General features: G+C 42.8%; 1 protein-coding gene across 1 annotated transcript in view; it reads left to right on the forward strand.

Moving 5' to 3' along the window:
* LOC144763843 (mitochondrial amidoxime-reducing component 1-like) overlaps positions 1-22,471 on the forward strand; it is a 318,064-nt gene that overhangs the window by 235,842 nt on the left and 59,751 nt on the right. The window contains exons 5-6 of the mRNA XM_078649815.1: positions 16,942-17,003; positions 17,173-17,244. Coding sequence (XP_078505941.1) covers positions 16,942-17,003; positions 17,173-17,244 — 134 coding nt within the window. The remainder of the gene's footprint in view (positions 1-16,941; positions 17,004-17,172; positions 17,245-22,471) is intronic.

Raw genomic sequence — 22,471 nt, forward strand, 5'->3', positions numbered from 1 at the left:
ACCATTGTAACACCAGATCAGCAAAACCCATTCTGTTTTGCCGGATGGATAGGAGGTTGTCATGATTAACCATGTCGAATGCGGAGAAAAGGTCAAGGAGAATCAAGAGGCAGGATTTGTTTTTGTCAAGCATTTTTAAAATGTCATCCATAACGTGGGTGAGAGCCAATGTGGTGCTGTCTCCCTTCTTAAAACCAGATTGATGCTGATGTAGAAGTTGATCATTCTCTATGTGAGTACAAAGTTGAGATTGAACACATTACCATAGGACACACTGACGACTGTTCAATAGATACATAGGACTAACCATCACTTGCCCCATAGTACATGACTCATGGAAACAACAGCTCAATACAAGCTTTCAGATGTGTGTTACAGATTTCCTCACTCATCAGCCTAAAACTCCCCAAACTTTTAGATGCTCCAAATAAGAAAGGGATTTTGTGGCTATACTCTGTTTTGCCCTGTTTTTAGTCACTTTGGTGTAACCAAGTGTTCATCTGCTGCATTTATTGGCTTTTTATATGTGTTTTTATCATGGTAACAGTTTTGTTTTTTTGTATGCCATTTGCTGCTTGCCTAGGCAATGACCCCATCTGGGGTACGCAGCATCTTTGATGTTTGGTTTTTTCTAATAACTATATGTTGTTTTGAAGAATTGTCTGTTGGTAAATATGTCAATTGAGTCCCCTTTCTTCTTGCCTTGGCAATGACCGCACCTGGGGTGCGCAGCATCTTTGATGTTTGGTTCCGTCTAGTAACTGTACGTTGCTTTTAAGAATTGTATGTTGGTAAATATGTCTATTGAGTCCCTTTTCTGTGCCCTTGTGTTCATATGTGTGAATTTTTACTATCTATGTTACACTTCCTTTCAGCCCTGACGAAGTTCAATGCCTTAGAGTGAAACGCGTTGGCTGAGACTTGTTGCACATACTTGTTGGATTTTCAAATAAAGAACTTTTTCACTTAAAAAATTGACGATTTATTGTAACAGAAACAAACCACTGTGGTAGTATTCCACTTCATTTGTTGTCAACGTTTATCTATCTGCCCAGCAGTTTGCATCTCCCAACGGCAGGTGCAGGAGCAGTTTGTGCACACCAATTAAGACTTCATTAAGAATCATCAACAACGGGAACATAACTAAGTAATGCGGCCTCTGGAATCTGCCGTTGACCCTCTATTGCAATTGTCCTATGAATATATGCAAGTCATACTATCTATTCTTAAGTACGCCGTTGTCTAAGTTGCAATTCACAATTTGTAGTCAGGTGAACTTTATGTGAAGAGAACATAACAAAGTTTGTTAGTGAGTAGATTAGTCACATGATGCATAAATGGATTAGGAAAGCCACAGTAATAAAACTGAATTGACACCATAGACATAAAACCTAGTGGTAGTGACCATTATTGATAAATAAAGAGTTAGAAAAGCCAGAGTAATAAAGAAAACTTTCACCTATGAGCATGATAATTAATGATGGTACTCGTTCTTGGCATTTAACAAGACATAGTTAATTTGTACAAACAGACTACCAGTTTTTTTAGAAAATGTACATGTACCATTAGTATCCGGTGTTGAAAAGAGTCTCACTATTAATATTAACCAACAAATTACTTAATGAACAAATTACAAATGCATATCTTTTATGATACAACATCCTCTTTTGACAGCACAATTTGGTTCATCTACCAAATTAGCATGGAGGTACGGAACTGCCCTGTAGTCATAGATTGGTGTATGAATCACGTCTTGTTAAAACACAGTTAGCAGGGAAGTTAGCTCAAATGTTGAGTCACCACTTCCACTCTTTTAGAAATTCAAACACTTCCCTATCCATGTTTAGACCATGATCTACTGACCTAAGTTTGTTCTCTTCACATAAAGTTCACCCAACTACAAATTGTGAATTGCAATTTACACAACGAAGAGACTTAAGACTAGATAGTATGACTTGCATATAACCATAGGACAGCTAATACATCATAGGTCTTTTTTATGTACTCAATAGTCGTTGTACTATAGAGATATGGAGCTTTATCCCTACAAGATTGACTTTTACACTTTTACCGCTTCAAAATGGCACTCGTGTTTCAAACATGTTCTTTCCCTTTATTCCGTCTTCTGTGTTTACGTACTTACATGGCTGCTGGTGAATTCATAAAAGCGAGTTGACCATGCAGGCCACAAGATATTTACACGCTGAGTTACTTAGAGAGCTGTACGGGTGAGTCTTCTCTTAATATAACCTTTGCTGTTGGTATTACCACAAACTTACATTACGATCCGTTTGCCTTGGTGCTAACTCTGCACCAATGTTTTGTTGCAGGCTCTTTTGTGTACATATCGGGCCGAATAGAGCCTACGTTCTTCCTCAATACTCCCACCATAAGTGGTGGTGAACTGCAGGCAAGTGTGAGGTATGCTAGTTCTTAGTCACATTGCGTATTGCTTACCGGTTTATTTTTCACACGCAATGATGGTAGTAGGGACTATTTATTAAGGGACAGCAGCAGTATGAGTGTCGGCAAGTGGAGTTTAAAACTTGCCTTTTTTACATAATTTTGAACTTATTGCAATATTTGATATGCCACGAGGCCTTTTGTCTAAGAGCGCTTATTCCTCTAGATTGGGGTAAAGCGTATTATTCATTAGAGATGTACCTCGACAGCACAGTACCTCAGTTGAGTTACTTGGTGGGGGATAATATTAGTGTTTGGCCCAATTCACAAGGTTATATCAAGTTGTGGCCTTGTCTTTTGAAGTCTTTCATACTATAAGGAGTTTTTTCAAATGACTTATTTGTTTCCCTCTTTTTCCAGTACCTGTTATACACCGAAGTGAAGTGTTCAATAAATCGTAAATAACAGGAACCAAACAAGTAAGAGGTTTCTTGTAAGCTTTATTCTCTAGAATATTCAGCCTCATCCCACACGTCTTCCAGCATCGGAGGTCAGACAGCAACTGTCTCATAAGGAACCTCCAAGCTAGAATGTTAACATCACCATTCTAAGGACAATAGAATAGTAATAAGGAATACAACACAAAGGTTCATACTAGAGACCATATCCCAGTTTATCTAGTCTTTGGAGCTCCAAGGTCTGAGCTTTTTGTCTGTTTGTTGCACATAAGAGAGGAGGTTTTGACGCTGACTTCCTCGCTTTGAAAGAACAACGAGGTGACTCGCTGTTTTTTAGTTGTTAGTGCTCAATGTATTATGTAGAAGCACGGAATGGTGGTGTTACTAGCACTTTGATTCACTGCATGTATGAATGGAAGACATATTTTTATGCACGTTTCTCTAGTACATTATTTGGGATGATATAATTTGGTGTTTTCTCTTTTCCATTTTTCTTCTCTTTACTGATTGTGACTCTTTTCATAGCGCAAAGACTTTGCACTTTGTCCAGCAGTGCTTGCATAGGATACTAATACTTTACAGGCACTGGTTGGGACTATTTCATATTCTTCGGTGCGGTGTTAGGATATAAGTGTGATATACAAAAAACCTGAAATTAAGATGATAACAGTAGTTTATTAATAGCATTTAATGTCCTGTATTCAAATTTACTTTGTTAACAGCCATGAAAAAGTTGTCAATACGACGAAACACGTGTTGTATGTGCGCTTCATACATTGACCTGCGTGTCAACAAACTTTGGTTGTCTGTGCTGTTCAACGATTGACTTATGTATCAACAAGTGTTGGATTTATATGTATGAAAAATTAAAATTGGATCTGTATTCTTGACAGATCGAAATCACTATAGTCCTCTGGATTGTTAGTAAGACACCCTATATGTTAATGTTGAAAGCTTGACATGTAGTGCCTCCCTCCTGTCAGTAGTTCCATTACCACCATAACTAACACCACCACAGTTAGACCTGCCAGCCTTAGGGCGGTCTTCCTCCAAACCTTTTTCCTTCACCCACCTATTTTTCTGAATTTGTTTTTGATGGCATTAGGATTCTGTGCACTTTACCACTGCTAACCAGTGATAAAGTTCTTGTGCTCACTCCCTAAAACATGATACAATTGGTTTACGCGGATTGGCATATTTAATTTAGTTATAAGTCCTTAGTAAAGTGGTATGCCATATAACCAGGACCTATGAATTAAATGCTACTAGTGGGCTTGCAGCTCTTATTGTGCCACCCACTTAAGTAGCTCCTTAAAATGTGTCCCCGGCTTGGCATTGCAGCCTGTGTGCATTTTAATCTATCGATTCGACTTGCAAATAAAACTCCCTTTCCTAAATTAATTTATCATTACTGTGAGACCTACCTCTCCCTTAGGATAACATTGGATTGCCTTATTGAATTTAATCAGTGCTAATTTTATAATTGGTAGCAAATTTATGATTGGTAGCAAGTTGACATTTGTGTTTAGTGTCTAAGAAATTGTAATTTAAAATCATGTTTAATGGTAAAGTCCAATTTTAAGTCACAGTTCAGAAAATGCCACTTTTAGAAAGTTAGCCAAAAAAATAAGATACTTCACCTGACTCACTTAAATTTGTGACTTCATGCAATAATCAAGACAATCAGCCAGATTCATCAATGTCAAATTCTGCGATTTCTAAATTGCAAGAAAAAGCGAATCGCAATTAAGAAGTCGGAGAATGGCATTCATGAATATTTGCGATAAAAAAAAGCGATTCGCAATCGCCGATTGCGAGTCCCCGAAAATCGGTAAATATTCGCATATTCGGCCGATACCCGTGTTGAAATTGCGAACTCGCAATTACCAATATCGCAAATTGCGATCTCGCTAACTGCGAGATCGCAAAAACGGGAAGTCGCATCCTGAGCACAGTGATGACATCACAACCAGGAAGTTGGCAGGTTCCACCCTCATTCAGCAGTGAGAGGCTGAACTGTAAGCATCATCATTAGAGGTCCCCTCTAGTGTGCCTACAGGAGTAAACTAGGAGACACCCCAGTGGCAAGCATGTCAGTGGAAGCTGCAGCTGGATCTTCCAGTGGGAGAAAGAGAAAAATAAAATTTCAGAGCAGGAGCTCGAATTTTTAATTGAAGGAGTCTGCAAGGACTACAATTGGCTCTTCGGCAAAGACTCCAGAAGGGTGCCCGAGGCCGATAAAAGGCGGCTATGGTTGCGCATCCGGGCTAAAGTAAACTCTGTGGGGGTGACCCAGCGCTCTGTGGACGAGCTAAAAAAACGCTGGTGTGACCTCAGAGGGCGGTCAAAGGAGAAGATTGCGGAGAGGCTGGGGGAGCATGTGGCGACAGGTGGAGGGAAGCCCACTGTCCCACCGAATACACCACTGGAGGACCGAGTGGAGGACACCATAAATCCGCAGGCATGCGTGGGTGTGACCCAGCTGGACTACTCCCGACCCACCCAAGACAGACCAGGTAAGTGCCATGCGACTGCGACCCCCTGTCCCCTAACAATGTTCATGACTCCAGAGCATCCCATAGCAAACCCCAGTCATGCAGCCAAAGCACACCACTAAAGCACTATTGCATTGTGGGACATGTAGTCTGACCACAATTACCATCTTGCCCCATTAAGCCAGACATGTTTATTGAGAGCCAATCCTGCAGCGAGTCAGGGAATGGTAGTCTGCATGCATGTAGGAAGCCAAAATGTGTAAGAAACATGTCACTAATCAACGTCCACTTTACATCACAGGTGGCATAGAAGTCCCCAGCACAGACAGCGATGGCCTGGTAATTGAGGACATCACGGAGGACACAGAGGGAGACACAAATCTATCCCCACAGCCCGGACCATCAGGGCAAGCAGCCGCACCAGCGGTCATTACACCACCTGCCCCTGTGGCCAGTGCCACCCCTGTGCCACCACGCGCTGCAGGAGCAATGCCCGTCACACAACCACCAGTGGGGCTTGCAACACCAGCAGCAGTTCGCCAACCAACCCGCCGCCCTGCGGCTGTGAGGAGCCAGTCAAGCGGACTGGTGAGGGTTCAGCGCACTAACAATTCCCGTGCTGGCAGGGGCCCAAACGTGCGACCAGGTGGGCTCCCCATTGAGCGCCGTATGCTACATGTGCATCAAACCCAGGCTATCCACCTCCAACTGGACAAGACCGCCCGAAATGTAGCACAAATGTCAGACCGCATGGAGAGGATGACAGCTGCTATGGAGGCCAACACACAGGCCATGAACAGGCAGCGGGATCTCAACCGCCGCAGACACCGACAACTGCTGACCCGCCTGTCAGCATACACGCGGTCCAACTACATAATTGGGAACGCGACCTCCCAGCTCTCGCGACGCTCCTTGGCCATGCAGGTCCAAATGGTCAGTGCTGCCAGGACGTCGCGAGAGCTCTGGAGCATGTGTCAACAGTAGTGCAGGGCATGCAGGCTGCCGGCCATGGCCAGGCGGGGGGCTGACGACACAAGTGAGGCTACATCCAGCCATAGCAGCCAGTCCATTCCACCGGTGGTAGCACCCCGCCGCAGCAGCAGGCCCTCTGCTGCCTCACGGCCTAATCAGGAGGAGGATGTAGAAAGGAGGTTGGGTGCATCTGCCCGGACGCGACATTGAACAATAGTAAATTTACATGAGTAGCCATGCTGCTGCTACAAGCATGCCCTCCTGAAGAACAGACATATGACGCAATATGTCATTCATGTACCAGTTTGCAGAATGCCCAGTTTATTGTGCTGTTACAATTACAAAAAATATGACTAACTTAATCTGACTCATGTCATTATTAATGTTGTCATGCATGAGTTAAGTAATGGGTGTGGGGAGTGGGTGTACTAGAAATAGTTCATGCAGATTTGGTTGCGGCCCCTGTGTCCTTCTGCAGGATTCTCACCGCGTGCGTGACGCACATGTGCAGGTGGTCGGTTGTCCCCTTCCGACTCACTGCCAGAGATGTCTACAGGTATCCTGCGCTTGGTAGCAATGTTGTGGAGGATTGCACACACGGCCACGATGCGGCAGCAGACCTCTGGCTCGTATTTGATGGCCCCACCAGTCTTGTGCAGTATGCGGAATCTGCTCTTCAAAAGGCCAAATGTCCTCTCAATGCAATTTCTTGTGCGTATGTGTGCTGCATTGTAACGCCGTTGCTGTGGTGTTGCAGGATTGAGGTATGGTGTGAGGAGGTACTCACGGAGAGCGTAGCCGCTGTCACCTGAATGATAGGAGCAGAGGGTGAGTGCCTGTGCGGCGCAGCTACATTATCACAGTGTAACATTGTGGGGCATGTGTACTTACCCAGTAGGTGTCCTTCACCAAAGTCTCCCCTGGCCAATCGTGTGTGAATGCCACTGTGTTGGAATATGAAGGAGTCATGTGTGCTCCCCGGGTACTGTGCCACTATGTCCGTGATGATTGTCTTTGCATTGCACACCATCTGGATATTGAGGGAGTGGTAGGACTTGCGGTTGCGATACATGTATTCCTTTGTGCTGGTGGGCAGATGTGGATGTGGGTACAGTCAATGCATCCTATTATATGTGGAAATTGTGCTACATTGTAAAATTGCAGCTTGGTGTCATTCAAGTCCTGTTGGCTGGTGGGGAATGAGATGTAGTGGTGTAGCCGGGTCAGCATGGCCTCCAGGAAACTCCTTAGGCAGCGGGACATGGTGGGCTGGGATATCCCCCCTGCGACAGCGACTATCCCCTGGAAGCTTCCGGAGGCCAGTAGGTGCAGGCTGCACAATACCTGCACATGGGTGGGAACGGCATTGGTCCTCCTTGTTGGGTGCTGCATCAGGGGGTCTAGGTCCCGGATCAGCTTGATGATCATTGCCCCATTTAGGTGGTACTTCGCGTAAATTTGCTCCCTGGTTTGGCCCAGAAGGGTGACCCGCACACGGAATATCCGCTCCTGGATCCTACGTCTGTTCCGTGCGAGCAGCTGTAGCCTTCGCCGCCTGACCACCATGTAGAGTCCTGGCATTGTGAGAGTCCTCAGGCTGCAGCTGCATGTCCTTAAGTGTGTTTGGTCAGGCCTGCACCTGTTTGTAGTTTGCTAACGTTTTTTAGAATTTTTTTTTTCCTTACTGGTTACCACCTGGTTTGGGTTCTCCTTAAATTGCGCGTCGCAAATAGCGATTTTCGGGTTTTTCGCAATATGCGAATTTTCATGAATGGTGATTGGGAATATTTAGCGAGTTCGCAAATTATTTCGCAGAATCCATGGTTTCTCGCTATTTCAGATTCACAAATGGGCTTGTTCCAGGATTCTGAGAATTTATTTGCAGACTCGCTAAATTTATTTTGCGAATTCGCTATTTTGGGTTTTTCACTATCATGAATCCCTTTCTTTGAAATTGCGATCGCAATTGCTAATTCGCAGCTATTGCGATCGCAATTTGGCTTCATGAATCTAGCTGAATATGTTTCATGATCGGGATGAATATTCAAAATTAATATCATTTGTTTCACAGTATTTTTGGACCAACAATTTACAGAATTTGTGCACGTCAATGCACCATTGTTAACTTTAGTCAAGTTCAAATGTATTTCCATATAAACCAATAATGAGCACAAATCAATAGCGTGCTCAATTGTGCAGACCCAACATCAATACGCATGTGAAATGTTAACAAAAACAACTAGCATAAGAAGAAATAATAATAATAAGATAAGCTAATAATTAGAAAGCAATTTGTTCCAGTTCTATTCTTTTTCTAAAAACACAGTGCGATTAAAGTCCCTAGACTATTGTCTTGTAGTCCGTACTAAATCCTTTTTTTTAATCCACCAGGGGTTGTGATAGGTTCATTAATCTATCCGAAGCGCAATCTCTCATAGGTCTGCTCCTCTATGAATATCAAGTCCAAAACCCTGGGCACATCTTGCCAATCCCTCTGACTCCACTGATTGTGGGGTCTCCTCAGGACATCGAACTGGGTAAAGCTTTTGGATAACAAAAGATTAAAATTATGTGTTGATATGGAATTACTTTGAAATAAAATGTAAAAAGTGCAACCCCATGTGAGTTGTGATAAACGTAATTTTCTTCAGTTTGTTTTTGAAAAAGAGCCATATTGTTCAAAAAGTTGAAAAAAAATGAAAAAAAATAAGCGATCTGTCATTTCAACTTTTTTTGCATAGCGTGTTTACACATATCCTGAGTTAGTTATACCTTACAATTGGATTCAGTTTGCCTTATATATTGGTTGCATTGGTTTTAGGCAGGGCAGCATAGGCATCAGACTCTTACTCGAGGCCTGATATTTACATTAATGTTTGTTCGGGCTGCAGGGTCAGAATCTAAAATATGACAAATGCAATAAATATTGCTTGAATGGGAAAATCCACTCATAGAGTTTGTAGTTCTGACATTTCATTCAATCCTGTGACAGTTGTATTGAAGCTTCACCTCTCTTTTCATCAGAATACCTTCTAAGGGGCCCATTATGATAACGGGTGGATCGGCACTGCCCGTATGGTGGTGGCGATCCGCCCGCCAAAAACCACCGGCCGCCTCTGATTCCCCCCCTGCCACATTACCATGGCGGGGGGGACCTCGGCGGACGGGAAGACCGTCCGTAGGTTTTCCGCCGGTAGGCAAGCAGAATATATGGTGGTGGTGTCTGGTAGACACCGCCATCCATATTACTATGAGGGCGGGGATGTGCCTGCCGCCACGGAAAGGCAGGCGCTTTTCAACATTGGGGGCCCATAGCAGGCCCCCAGGGATTCTGAGGGGTGCACATGGGGGGTACCTATGGTACCCTCCAGCAGTTCCATGCACAACATGGCAGGCACCGCGCGGTGCCTGCCATGTTGTGCATTGAAGTGCACAGCATGCCTTCCTGGCATTGTGGCGGCGAATGCTGGATGCGCCCGCCACTGTGGCGGGCGCATCCAAATGTCCCCCAAGGGACCCCCACGGGCGATCCCTTTTTGCGTTGGGCCGCCCGCCATCCTAATGTGCCCCTAAGTCTCCTTCTTTGGGGTGGGGATTGATAACTGACATTACAGCCCATTTAAAATCATCTTAGTATGGATATGTGAAAGCAAATGATTGACAAGTGGAGCTGATGTAACTTTGTGCTGAATATGTGATTTATGTTGAGTTATGCTCTGTCCACTTCTTGGTTTGTCTTATCTACATGCAGTTTGCCACGAGGGGATAAGATTTCAGAAATGAAGATTTTTTGTTTGAACATTGGATGTGAATCCACTTAATGGAGTCTTAACAAGATTCTGAACCCTCAATAGTTTGGTCGCATGTAGAGCACATGCCATATATGTAAGGAAGGTAAATTCCAGTGTTCTATTGGTGTGTTTTTTTTCTTTCGAAGTAGTCATTGGCAGGCATGCTCAAGCGAATTGCTTCCTAATACTGCAGTTTTTCTTTAAAGCGAATAACGGACATTCCAGTTTACACTCCAGGCCCTGTAGGATGTGGAAGTTCTGATGTATTACTCGCTTAATCTGGTTGGTGCCTGGGCAAAAAGTCAATACACAGAATAATCTATCCTTGGTTTTTCTTTCTTTTATCTCCAGGACTGTCTCTCAGAGGGTGAACTAAGCCCTCTTTAGTGAATTCTTCACAATTTATGTGGGTTACCTTTTTCACTCAGGTTTGGTGGAAATAATCTTCTTTATTTGAACAATTGCGTCTTATTCTTAAAAACTGACCATATGGTTAGTTGTCTTTTAGGCTTCATGGGTGGTAACTGTCAATTCAATTCATAAGTCTTTATTTCGATTTTTTTAAAATCATAAAAGACATTTACAACAAGTCATATTCAATACTTAGAATTTTACATTTTTTAAAATTACCCTCCATAGACAGTAAATAACACCCACTAAACACCGCATCAATTATTGGCCATCCAACATGATTTAACACATAAATTACATAGATAAAAACAGATATTAATTAAATCTAATTAAAAAACACATTATTATACAATTATTTTTTTAAAACCGTTTCTATAGTTAAAAAGTTTTTAAAGGGGAGGAGCTACGCTTGCAACCAAGATGGCCGCATAGGCTCCCGGCTCCGCCGACCTCCGTCTCCTGCCGGATAATCCTGTTACAAATACTGACTTTCCACCCTGCCTCCGGGTGTGTGAATCGTTACGTTCCATTTTGGTGCAATCCCGGGATTTTTACCAGCTTTCTGGACGAAGTTACGTCGCGTTTTGATTTTGGGCCTACACTAGCTTGTGAGCCGGGGACTCGAGTACTGGCCCAGCCGGGTTCCAGTTGAATAACATCGGCTGTGGGTGATCATCAGGGTTCGGTCCTTGGAAGTGGAAACATTTTCGAGCCCGATTTTGACAGCGGTTGTTTCTCTAGCATTCAATCGATGGAGGGTTGACGGGGCACAACAGTGCGCTGAGGGTGTGGGTCCCTGGCCCGGAGACCCGGTCTCACCCCCGCCGGTGTTTTCCGGGTCGGGGTCTCCGCTTGGCGCCTGGACCTCGACCGCGACCTTGGTAAGTCCCTGGTCTCCCTCCGTGACAGCCCGTCCCAGAATTACTCGATTCCCCCGGGGAAAGCCGTGACTCGGGGGGGACGCGAACATGGATGTCTCGGAACAAGGTTCCGTGGGACGGGCTGAGTCTGAACCGTCGATACGATCTGTATTGGCAGCGCTCTGGGCTTTCCATTCCCAGGTGGATTCCATTGTCCGGAAATCGATTGCAACTGCACACAGCATCAGCCAAGTGGGACCGGACCCTACACCGTCTCATTATCCTGATCAGTCCATATCACCCATGGCAGTCCCAGTAGCAGTGATGGGCCCCATGCCACGAGAGGTGTCGGAGCTTCATTCTAAAGTGATGGCCGATTATCGTGTACTCGACGTGCCTTGTGGATCGCCAAGCCCTTCAACATCGCCTTCCGAGCTGGTTCTCATTGTCGCTCCCCTTCCAGATGCTCGTGCTTGGAACTTTCTGTGGAATGGTTCGGTGTCTTATCCCTCTTCGAAGTCTCCAATATCCTTACAGGGACAAAAACGCAGAGTGCTTATATCGATGAGGGTCACCGTTGTCACCAATGGAACTTCTAGTGACCTTATAACTTTGCCTCGACCCACATGGAACTTTGCTGACCCATTTTCACATTTTGACTATCCTGCGGAAGAGACAGTCTGTTTGGAAGGGGCCTGTATGATTGACCGGAAGGGCCAAGGCTGAGACTGACTGTCGGGATTTGGCACCATAGGTTTTTGAACTGGGTTCAGTCGCCATTGTGTTGACGGGAGGCAGGGTGGTGTTTACTGTTTCCCCTATTTCGTTTTTAGCTATGCTTGCCTATAAAGTTTTATGTTTATTATGGGGATGTTTGATTCTGGCGGGGGGAGGGGGGCCGGGGGCCCGTATTGAGATGCTCCTCCTCCACTTTTTTCCTACTTTTAGGGATTAGTTAGCTGGGTCGACAGGCACACTGCTAGTGGGGTTGGGCTGTAGCCATCTGCAGGGGTGCAGGGTGGGGGGATGGGGTTTTTTGTTTTTTCTTATTTTTGTTTCTATGGCCTTTTTCTTTTCCTACCTTTTTCTCTTCTTATACGAGATGTGGGTGTTTTTCATATCTGGGTGTCATGAGCTCCTTTTTAATTATCCTGATTTTGTGGGTGGACAGGCTCTGAGGGCCTCAGCCTAGCGGGGTGGTGGATTGTTATGTCATTGCTCCTGCCAAATTTTCGCTAGTGTTGATGTCTTAGTAATTGCTTAACTGATATGTATCGCTTCAATCTCTCTGCCTGTTCCCCTCTGTAATGTGTTTTGTTGTATGATACCAGATATGTCCACTTCTGACTCTTGCTTTCTTCAATTAATAAAAACATATATATAAAAAAAAAAGTTTTTAAACTTCATGAATTCATCATTAGACACATACTATATTTTCAAATGAGTCTAACCCATAAAAGAGAAATTAGGGAAAAAGGGAGTGCCACTAAGCTATCACTGTAAGCTCATTTTACGGGACCGGATGATCCACATCCAGTGAAGAAACTTAGCGACAGCTATAACCACGGCCTGGGAATTATTAGTTCGAAGGATCCTGATAGACTCACAGCCTGTATTGAGACCCAGCTGCACACAAATGGGTTTTATCCAGGATAATCTAGGGACCTTGTATTCAGGGCAGGCAAACAGGATGTGCCCGAAATCATCCCGCTGGGTGGGGCAGAAGGGGCTATATTTCGGAATCTGCTCCCCGTCTTTAATGTGTCTATGCAGGGCGTGTTTCAGTTGCATGTATTTATAATGTTCCGTAGGTGCTAAGTGGTAATCCTTCTGCAGTTCTGTGAATGTTAATACTGCCTGCCTCTTCCTCACATCCCCCAAACGCACAATGTCTATCAATTTCCACTTCGCAAATCCCTGCAAGTGACCAACCTCGCGGAGCAGCTCGCTAACCCATAAAGGTGTTTGTTCTGTCAATCGTCCCGTCCAACCCAGGAAGTGTGTCGCTTTGTGCCAGGCCATCTGCACTAAGCGTGTGTGCATGGGCAGTCCCTCCTGTTTCTTCGGGCCATATAACACTTTCAAGTATCCCTCCTCCCCCATTGCCCAGTGGTCAACCCTGTAAGCCGGTCATACCGATCCGCAAAGACCCAATCGTTAATAATTGAGACGCCTAGTAATATTTTTGAATGTCTGGGACTGCTAACCCTCCTTCGTACACTCCTTAATGCAGTTTCGTAAGTGCTATCCGTGCACTCCCTCCATCCCACAATAGCTTTCTGAGTTCGCTATCTATGTCTTTGAAGAATTTATCGGGCACTGAGCAGGGCGTGTTTTGTAATATATATAATAACCGGGGCAGGGATATCATCTTGAAGAGTATTGCCTGCCCCATCAGGGAGATGGGCAGCTTCCTCCAGTGCATTACATCACTCCTTAGGTGGTCCAATTGTGGCTTAAGGTTCCCATGTTTAAAGGCGTTATCAGTTTTTTCAATTTCTAAGCCTAAATATTCGAAACTGTTTCTGATCTTAAGGGTCTTTATGTATATTTGGTATAAAAGATATGACTGAAGTGTGCGGATTGTTGTTATTCAAATATGCAAACTCCTTTCGACCAATGATACCATCAACATCAAAAAACCTTTGTTTAGGATTCTAAGTAGGTCCGCTTTAATAGCATTGGTTGTATCTGATGGATTCTTTCAGTAGAATTCCAGGTCAAGTACCTGCCAATAATCTTCCGCTATATATTTGTCTTTTTTCACAGATCACGAATGCCCCACCTTTATCAGTCAGTTTTATGACTATCATATTGTAATTTTTCTATTTGTTCAAGGTTTGGCATTGTGGTTAAGCCACATTGTTTTTGCAACATGTGTGTTTCTTATTGCAGAAAGGAATTTAAAATACTCTTTAATGGTAAAGTCAGATTTTAAGTCGCAATTTTGAAAATGCCACTTTTAGAAAGTTGCAATTTTTTTGCCCTAGCTATTTTGTGCCTGTAGTTTCTTCCTGGGTCACATGATTGGGTGCAGATGACTGATGGACATTGTTTATTCCTCCCAGATAGCCACACAGTAGAGGGATTAGGTGTTCCTGGACAGGCTATCACACGCAGGTTCGGGGGAGCTGGGCACTATCTCCTTGTTCATGCACACAAACTGGGGCCAGGGCAGGCATCTGCGGGAAGTCTCTCAGAGGAGTGCCTGTTGCTGTAGCCTCCTCTGTATTTCAGAAGACTGCGTTGCTGCACCTGGAAGGACATCTCTGCTGCCCAAATCCTGCCTTAAACCTTAAGGGGCCTGCCCTGCTGCTTGATCCCTGTCCCACTGCTTGAACTCAGGACCACCAGAGTGACTTCTAGGGCTAGTTGGCTGGCCTCTTGATCAGGGACAGAAAAGGCTCCAACCATCCTGAACTTGCACCTGTACCTAGCCTGATGGAGTCCTGACCCTCCAGGTGGTGCCCCTTCGGTCCTGGACCCTTGGAAGGGGTGACAAAGGTGCCCACATAGCCAAAATCCCAAACTTGGGACAACGTTTTTTGTCTAAAAACTGTTCTGAGAACCGAGAGGAGACTGGGACCAATCTGCTCGTCTATCCACCCAAGGTGCATCACTCTGACTTCACCAGAGTTCCTGCTATGTTCTTCTCTGCAGCAGTAAATCCTGTTCAGCGGTTCTTCAGAGAAGGTGTATCTAGCATTGTGGATCCCTCATCGGCTACAGCCTCCAGCCTCATCCCACTGGAAATCTTCACCGCGACTTTGTCGAGCGGCTCCCCGTTGACAGCGCATTCTCCTCGGACACTGCTTGCAGCCTTGCCCCGCAGAACTTCTACCGTCTCAGAAGATTTTTGTTGACATGTCTTCTAAGTCTGAAGGTAAAGGCAGACCAGGCCCGAGCCACTTCTTGTATCCAACTCAAGCTCCATGGTGGTCGGCAATATTTTTCGACTTTGACCTGGTTTTGTGCGACCAGATGTTAGCCGTTCACGCTTTGAATTTTTAGGTGCTTGAATTTTTCCTTAAACTTTAGAAATTCATAACTCCGGTTCTACTTATTGGATTTTTGTCATTTGGTGTCAAATAATTTATTAAAATGTACTCTCTTTTTCTAAAATGCTGTGGGATTTTTCTTTGTGTGTGTTTTCACTTTATTACTGTTTGTGTGCTGCATAACTGTGTTACACATTGCCTTTAAGCTAGACCTGCCTGCTTTGTGCCAAGCTTTCTGAGTGTTAAGTACAGGTTAATTTAGTGACTTTAGTGGTTCACCCTGACCGGGAGTGTGGCTGTTGTTTGAGAACAGTTAACACCACACTCATCCAACAATCCAATTTAGCACAACCATCATAACCACTTCTACCAACATTAACACCATAGTTATCACCTCAACCATTATCACTACCATTACTGCCAGGACCATTAGCAATTGTAGCATTACCAACATAATTACCACCACCACCATAACAACTACTGCCCTAAACACCACCACTTTCTGGTGTCTTTGCGTGCATGTAAGAGCATTGTGTATTTTAGAGAAGTGTGTGTGTAAGAGAAAGGATGATGTGGACATGTGTTTGTAAAACTTTCTCTGTGTGCTATTAGTAACAAAAGAAGCATTGGCAAAGTCAATTGACCTAGCTTTCCTGTGGTAAACTCATGGAAGAAGAATTTCTTAATTGCTGTGTTTGCAGGAATTAACACATTAAATACTGACCTTTCGCCTTTGATAATTCTCATGATATGTGATGGAAGATAAATCTAAACTCATACTTAAAATGCTTTTAAAAGTGTGGTTGCTCACATATAATACACGGAAAACCTATGTGAAGAAGATTTGTGTTGACATCAATCAAATGTTTACATATTGAAATGGAGAATTAGATATGTCAGCAGACCTTATCAAATCAGTTTACACATGCCACATCTATATTTATTTATGGTCACACAGTTCTGATTAACAAATGAGCATGTTTCTGAATTAGGGGTAGCCAGGGTTTTGCAGGTACTGCTTCTGGCTTGCCCTTTATTCCTCTACTGCTATGCATGGCCTCAGGGGTCATAGAGACAATAGCAAAAAAAGAAAGTCAATAGGACTCAATTACCCATTTACTTTCTGTACTCTCCAATCCTTGCCATGCATTTGCAGCCTCAACAGTGAATGACATGCTATTGAGGAGCTAAGGGTGGGCCATCAAGGGTTATATGATTTCAACTACCCATTGCATTTTAGTGGATCCACGAACATGGAAATAAACACATTTTTCCTTTTGTATAATTGTGTTGATATGTCTTTTGAACATACCTCACATACCACATTGCAGTGACTTTAGGGACTATCTGGAGTCTTCTTTAATGGTAAACAAGAGCATCTGTATTTTTAAAGGGACAGGTAAAATAACCTGTTTATGTGCTGCATGTGACTCATTGATTGGATATCCTTGGATGGCAATATATCCTTATGCATGCACATAATATTTGAATAATGCACAATGAAAACGGTTGCAGGAGGCCTGGCATGTGATCATTTGTAACATTTCGTCTAGGATTCTTGGGATGAAGTCATGATTGGTGATGTGGAACTGAACAGAGTCATGGCTTGCCATAGGTAAGGAGAACACTTTATTCTTATTGTGTTATATGTACCAGGTTGATGAAAAATGGGATGTTAATGATTACTACCGATCGAACGGAAAAAGCATTGGGCTTTTTTCATCTATTTTACATCTGCTTAAGTGAGTTTATTTTAACGCATGCTGTGTTTTTCATTTTTGTAGATGCATTTTCACGACTCTAGACCCAGACACTGGAATCATTAACATCAAAGAACCACTGCAGACACTCAGAAGGTATGTGACATCTTTGTACAATGATATATGTTATAATAATTAATATTGTATGTACTCCCTTAGCAAAATATTTTAAAGTGTATCTATATATGTGACATATAGATAGATAGATAGATAGATAGATAGATAGATAGATAGATAGATAGATAGATAGATAGATAGATAGATAGATAGATAGATAGATAGCTGGATAGATAGATAGACCAGTCACTAAAAACACAAAGGTTACAGGGACATTATAGTTAGATACAGATTTTACACACACAAAACCATTGAAATTCAGCAATTATAGTTATCTTCAGTAGCTATAACTTGTGTCCTAAGGTAATTATAAGCCATGCACAGTTTTCTTAATAATAATTTCATTGCAGTGATATTATCAATGATATCATGAGTGATGTAATATGTGGAGTAATTCGCAGCGCATCGCAAGGGTGTACGTTATAGTTACTTGCGACCAGGCCCTGTGGCCAACACCAGATGTGCAGCCAACCTAACACCACGAATGGCCTTTGCCCGTGCACAGCGGGGATTGGCTGCATGCTGGGTGTTGGCCAATGCAACTACCCCCCACATTCAGCATACATGGCTGTCTGAGTGGGTGTGTGAGTGCCACTGTGGGGCTGTGATTTTGTGTGTGAGTGGTTCTCTAAGTCCCTGAGTGGATGTCTCCGTGCTGTATGGGTGTGTGAGTGGCTGTATGGGCATGTGTGTATGGATGTGTGAGTGAGTATGTGAGTGGCAATGTGGGGATGTGAGAGTGTGATGGGTGGGTGTATGAGTGTTCATGTAAGTGGCAGTATGGGTCTCTGAGTGGTGTGTGAGTGGGTGTGTCAGTGGTTTTGCTGCATAGGTCTGTGAGTGGGTGTGTAAGTGTCTGTGTGGGTCTGTGAGTGGGTGTGAAAGTGGCTATATGTGTATATATGTGGATGTGTGTGTGGGTGTGTCAGTGCCTGTTTGGGTCTGTGAGACTGTGTGTGAGTGGTTCTCTGGGCTTCTGAGTGGATGCATCAATGACTGTATGGTTGTGTGAGTGACTGTATGGGTGTGTAAGAGGGGGTCTGAGTGGGTGTATGGATGTGTGAGTGGGTGTGTGAGTGGTTGTGTTGGGGTGTGAGAGGGTGTATTTTTTAAATGGGGATCTGGATCCGCAGATTTGGATCCGTGGATCCGTCACTTATTCACACGGAGACGGCGTTGAACACAGCCGTGGATCAACAGATAACAGATAATCGCACGACCCAAAAAAATACTTTTGGGGAATTTCTTGCCCATGAGGGTCCCTTACAGACCCCTCCACCAGTTCCATGGGTTTAGAATACCTCTATCCTGAATCCTTATAACCTATTTTTATTTAATTCCCCCTGTAACCTTGTCATGAGTCACAAAATGGCAGTCGCAACTTTTCTCTCAGGTAGCGGCCAGACAATCACGGCATTGCTGTTGGTGCATGGATCTGCGGATCCTCCGCAGTGGATTCACATCTCTAGATGTACATAAATCTTTTTTCTTTAATAACACCAAAACTACTGAGCAGATTTACACCACATTTCAAAAACCCATTTTTCTGGACAAAGATCCAGCTTTCTGCCAAATTTGGTGCAATTCCATTCAGTTGTTCAAGCTGTAGTTGTGTCTAAAATTGCTATGGGAAATTGCATGGACAAAACTTATTTTGGGTCACACCTTTTCCTCAGTCCCTACTTGTCGCTTTCCCCCTAAAACTGTCCAGACAGCAGCTAAAGGGAGTTGCAAACTAGTTTTGAAACTTTTTTTGTAGGTTCATCAAACGGTGCCTAAGTTATTAGCAAAACAAAAAACAAAACCCGCTCTGTCTATGGAAACTAGGCCGTAACTATAACTATCTATTGGTGACCGCCTGTAGGCAATATATATATGTGGATATATATATATATATATATATATATATATATAAATGTGTGTGTTTGTCTATATATATATATATATATATATACAATTATATGAAATGTAATTTGTGCAGTTGGACGAGGATGAAAGATTCAAACAAATTGACTTTGTGAAGTGGCAATTACCTTTGGCTTTAAATGGAGTGGAAAGACTGTTCTCAATAGACCAAAATGTGTAATTAATTAATCATACCATACGACTCGCATCCATGGTGGGTTACAGATTGACAACAATGAAAATTACGATTACGTAGGTATTTTCCATTGGGATTTACTAATATCAGTGAACACATACTGTGATAGCAGAATAAACTAACCAACTTGTGGTGAATATGCAATCCTTTGTTTGTAGCCATGATTGCTTGTCCAATGGGAGTGTGACTAAAGAATTGTTAATAAACATTTCCCGTTCAAACAGGCATTGATAAAGGTTCTGTCGCCAAAACATGTCTGCTTGGCTTAATAAATTGCATTCTGAACCCTGCTGAGTGCTTTGTGCCGTTCCTTTGGGAACTTTGATTCTGTATTATTATGCGAGGCCACTACCACGTCGGAGGCCCCCGTCCTGTAATTAGTGTTCAGCAGTCATTAGTGGCATTGGTGTTGTATATATATATATATATATATATATATATTACCTACTGGCGGTCGCCAGTAGGTATATATAGTTAGGATTTTTTCTCTATGGGATTTTTGAAAATTCTATGTCTAATAACTTTGGCGTTTGTGGACGGAATTGGCTGAAATTTTCAGGAAAATGGAACATTTTGTTTCTGAGCAGCCCTTGAAAATTTGGGGGGTGTTCGTCAAGGGGGGGCTGAGAAAAAAGGGGGGTCCCAAAACGTGTTTTTAACATTGAGTTTTCCATAGGGCGGTTGGCCTCACTTTTAGCCCGAACGGCTGAATGGATTTGCATGAAACTTGGCAAAATTGTAGGGACTGGTAGCCCGATGTGCCTTTTGTAGGTCTCAATATATGTGCTACAGTGGATTTTGAGAAATTAACGTTTAAAAAAAGATATATATCTGTAACAGCGGACCGGGCAGCGCTCTGGTTCGCGGACTTTTCGCGCAACGGAGCTTTGTGAAGCGAAGCTGATTGGTTCTCCGGCGTCTGTCAACATTCCAAACAGTCCGTAGCGGCCGCCATCTTGTCTCTCGGTAGGATCGAGAGACAAGAGGAGGCCAAAGCGAAGGGGCAAATGACCATAAGGGGGAATAGTAGATCCTCGCTGACCCCCTACGTTTGATGTGGAGGTTTTAAAAGGGCTCCGCGGGGCAAAAAAAAATAAAAATAATAATAATCGAACGGCTGAATGGATTTGCACGAAACTTGGCAAAATATTAGGGACTGGTAGCCCGATGTGCCTTTGCTAGGTCTCAATATATGTGCTCCAGTGGATTTTGAGAAATTAACGTTCAAAAAAAGATATATATCTGTAACAGCGCTCCGCTTCGCGTACTTTTCGCGTTACGGAGCTTTGCGAAGCTGATTGGTTCTCCGGCGTCTGTCAACATTCCAAACAGTCCGTAGCGGCCGCCATCTTGTCTCTCGGTAGGATTGAGAGACAAGAGGAGGCCAAAGCGAAGGGGGAAATGACCATAAGGGGGCATAGTAGATCCTTCCTGACCTCTTAGGTTTGATGTACCATTTTGTCAAGTTTGGTGTAATTCCGTTCAGCCATTCAGGCTGTAGACGTATGTAAATGTCCTATGGAAAATTGCATGGGGAAAACACATTTGAAAGTGTTGAAATTTAGAACCAATTAAAATGTTACTTTGGTTTTGTATTTGTGTGTGATGAAAGTTAATTGGTTATGTATATATGTCAAATGAGAGGAAACCACAGCCATTTTGTGATACTACTGTCTGAGGTACATTTGTGAGGAATTTTTGGTGGTGAATTTCTGGTGTTTGATTTACACAGTACTAACACTTCTGCTACTTTTAAAAAGGTGAGTTGTTAATTTGTAAGGGGAACTATGTTGTACACTTGAAGATAATTTGAAAAATGTTTTCTGTTATTTATTTGCAGTCCTTCTGTTATACTAAATACTTGATGAAGTTAGTTTTATATTATGTATTACTAAAAACGATAAATGAAAGTGATTATTTTTTTCTGCAATTTACAGCAAGCAATTTCAAAATAAAATGGCTCACAATGAAGAGACCGTGGCAATTTCTTTTGAATTGTCCACTACATTGATTGAAATTGAGAGCACCAATAATGAAATATTGTCACAAGGAGGACATGACTTGTATGATTCCATTAGATTGATTGAAATGGACAGCACCAAGAATGAAATATTGTCACAAGGAGATGACTTGAATGATTCCACTACATTGATTGAAATTGAGAGCACCAATAATGAAATATTGTCACAAGGAGGAGATGACTTGTATGATTCCATTAGATTGATTGAAATGGACAGCACCAATAATGAAATATTGTCACAAGGAGGAGATGACTTGAATGATTCCACTACATTGATTGAAATTGAGAGCACCAATAATGAAATATTGTCACGAGAAGATGACTTGAATGATTCCACTACATTGATTGAAATTGACAGCACCAATAATGAAATATTGTCACAAGGAGGAGATGACTTGAATGATTTTTTTGATCAATCTCTTGATGGCGAATTTATCGAGTGTTTGGAGACCATAGAGTTACAAGAATCATCATTGGAGACTTTTAATGAGGACATTGCTGATGAGGACATGTTACTAGTTCTTTCAAATTTAGAAAATTCTGAAGAATAAATTTATATTTAGAAATCAAAAATTGTTTGAGACATTATTCATTTTTATTTTTAATTTATGAGGTTGTAGCGAAGTGATTGTAGTATAAAATGAGACTTATAGTATAGAGTGCAACATTTTTATGTTACATGGTAAGTTTACTCATATTTACTTGCCTTCTGCCACTATATTATCTCCAATGTGTATTTGACATCTCTTCTTCATCTCCGGCCTCCTTTCTCTCACTGTGTGTCTCCGATGCATCTTATCGCTGTTATTTTGTGTAATTACAGAAGAGAGTAAAATAAAATAGTTCGGAACGTGAAAAGGGGGCAAAGTAGAGTACTCCTCACCCCCTAGGCCTTTTTAGGCGGTCCCAAAAGGATCAGTTTCTGCTTTCCTGAGAGATTATGGTATGAGTTCCATATACCACAATAACTTGCATTACAACATGCAAGATATCTATCTCCTATTACCAACTTTTGGAGATATTCGCGCTAAGCGCGAATATCTCCAAAAAGTAACACCTGCCCTGAGCAGTTCTTAGCCATGTTA

The sequence above is a fragment of the Lissotriton helveticus genome, chromosome 6 (assembly GCF_964261635.1).
Source record: "Lissotriton helveticus chromosome 6, aLisHel1.1, whole genome shotgun sequence".
In the NCBI taxonomy this organism is placed as follows: domain Eukaryota; kingdom Metazoa; phylum Chordata; class Amphibia; order Caudata; family Salamandridae; genus Lissotriton; species Lissotriton helveticus.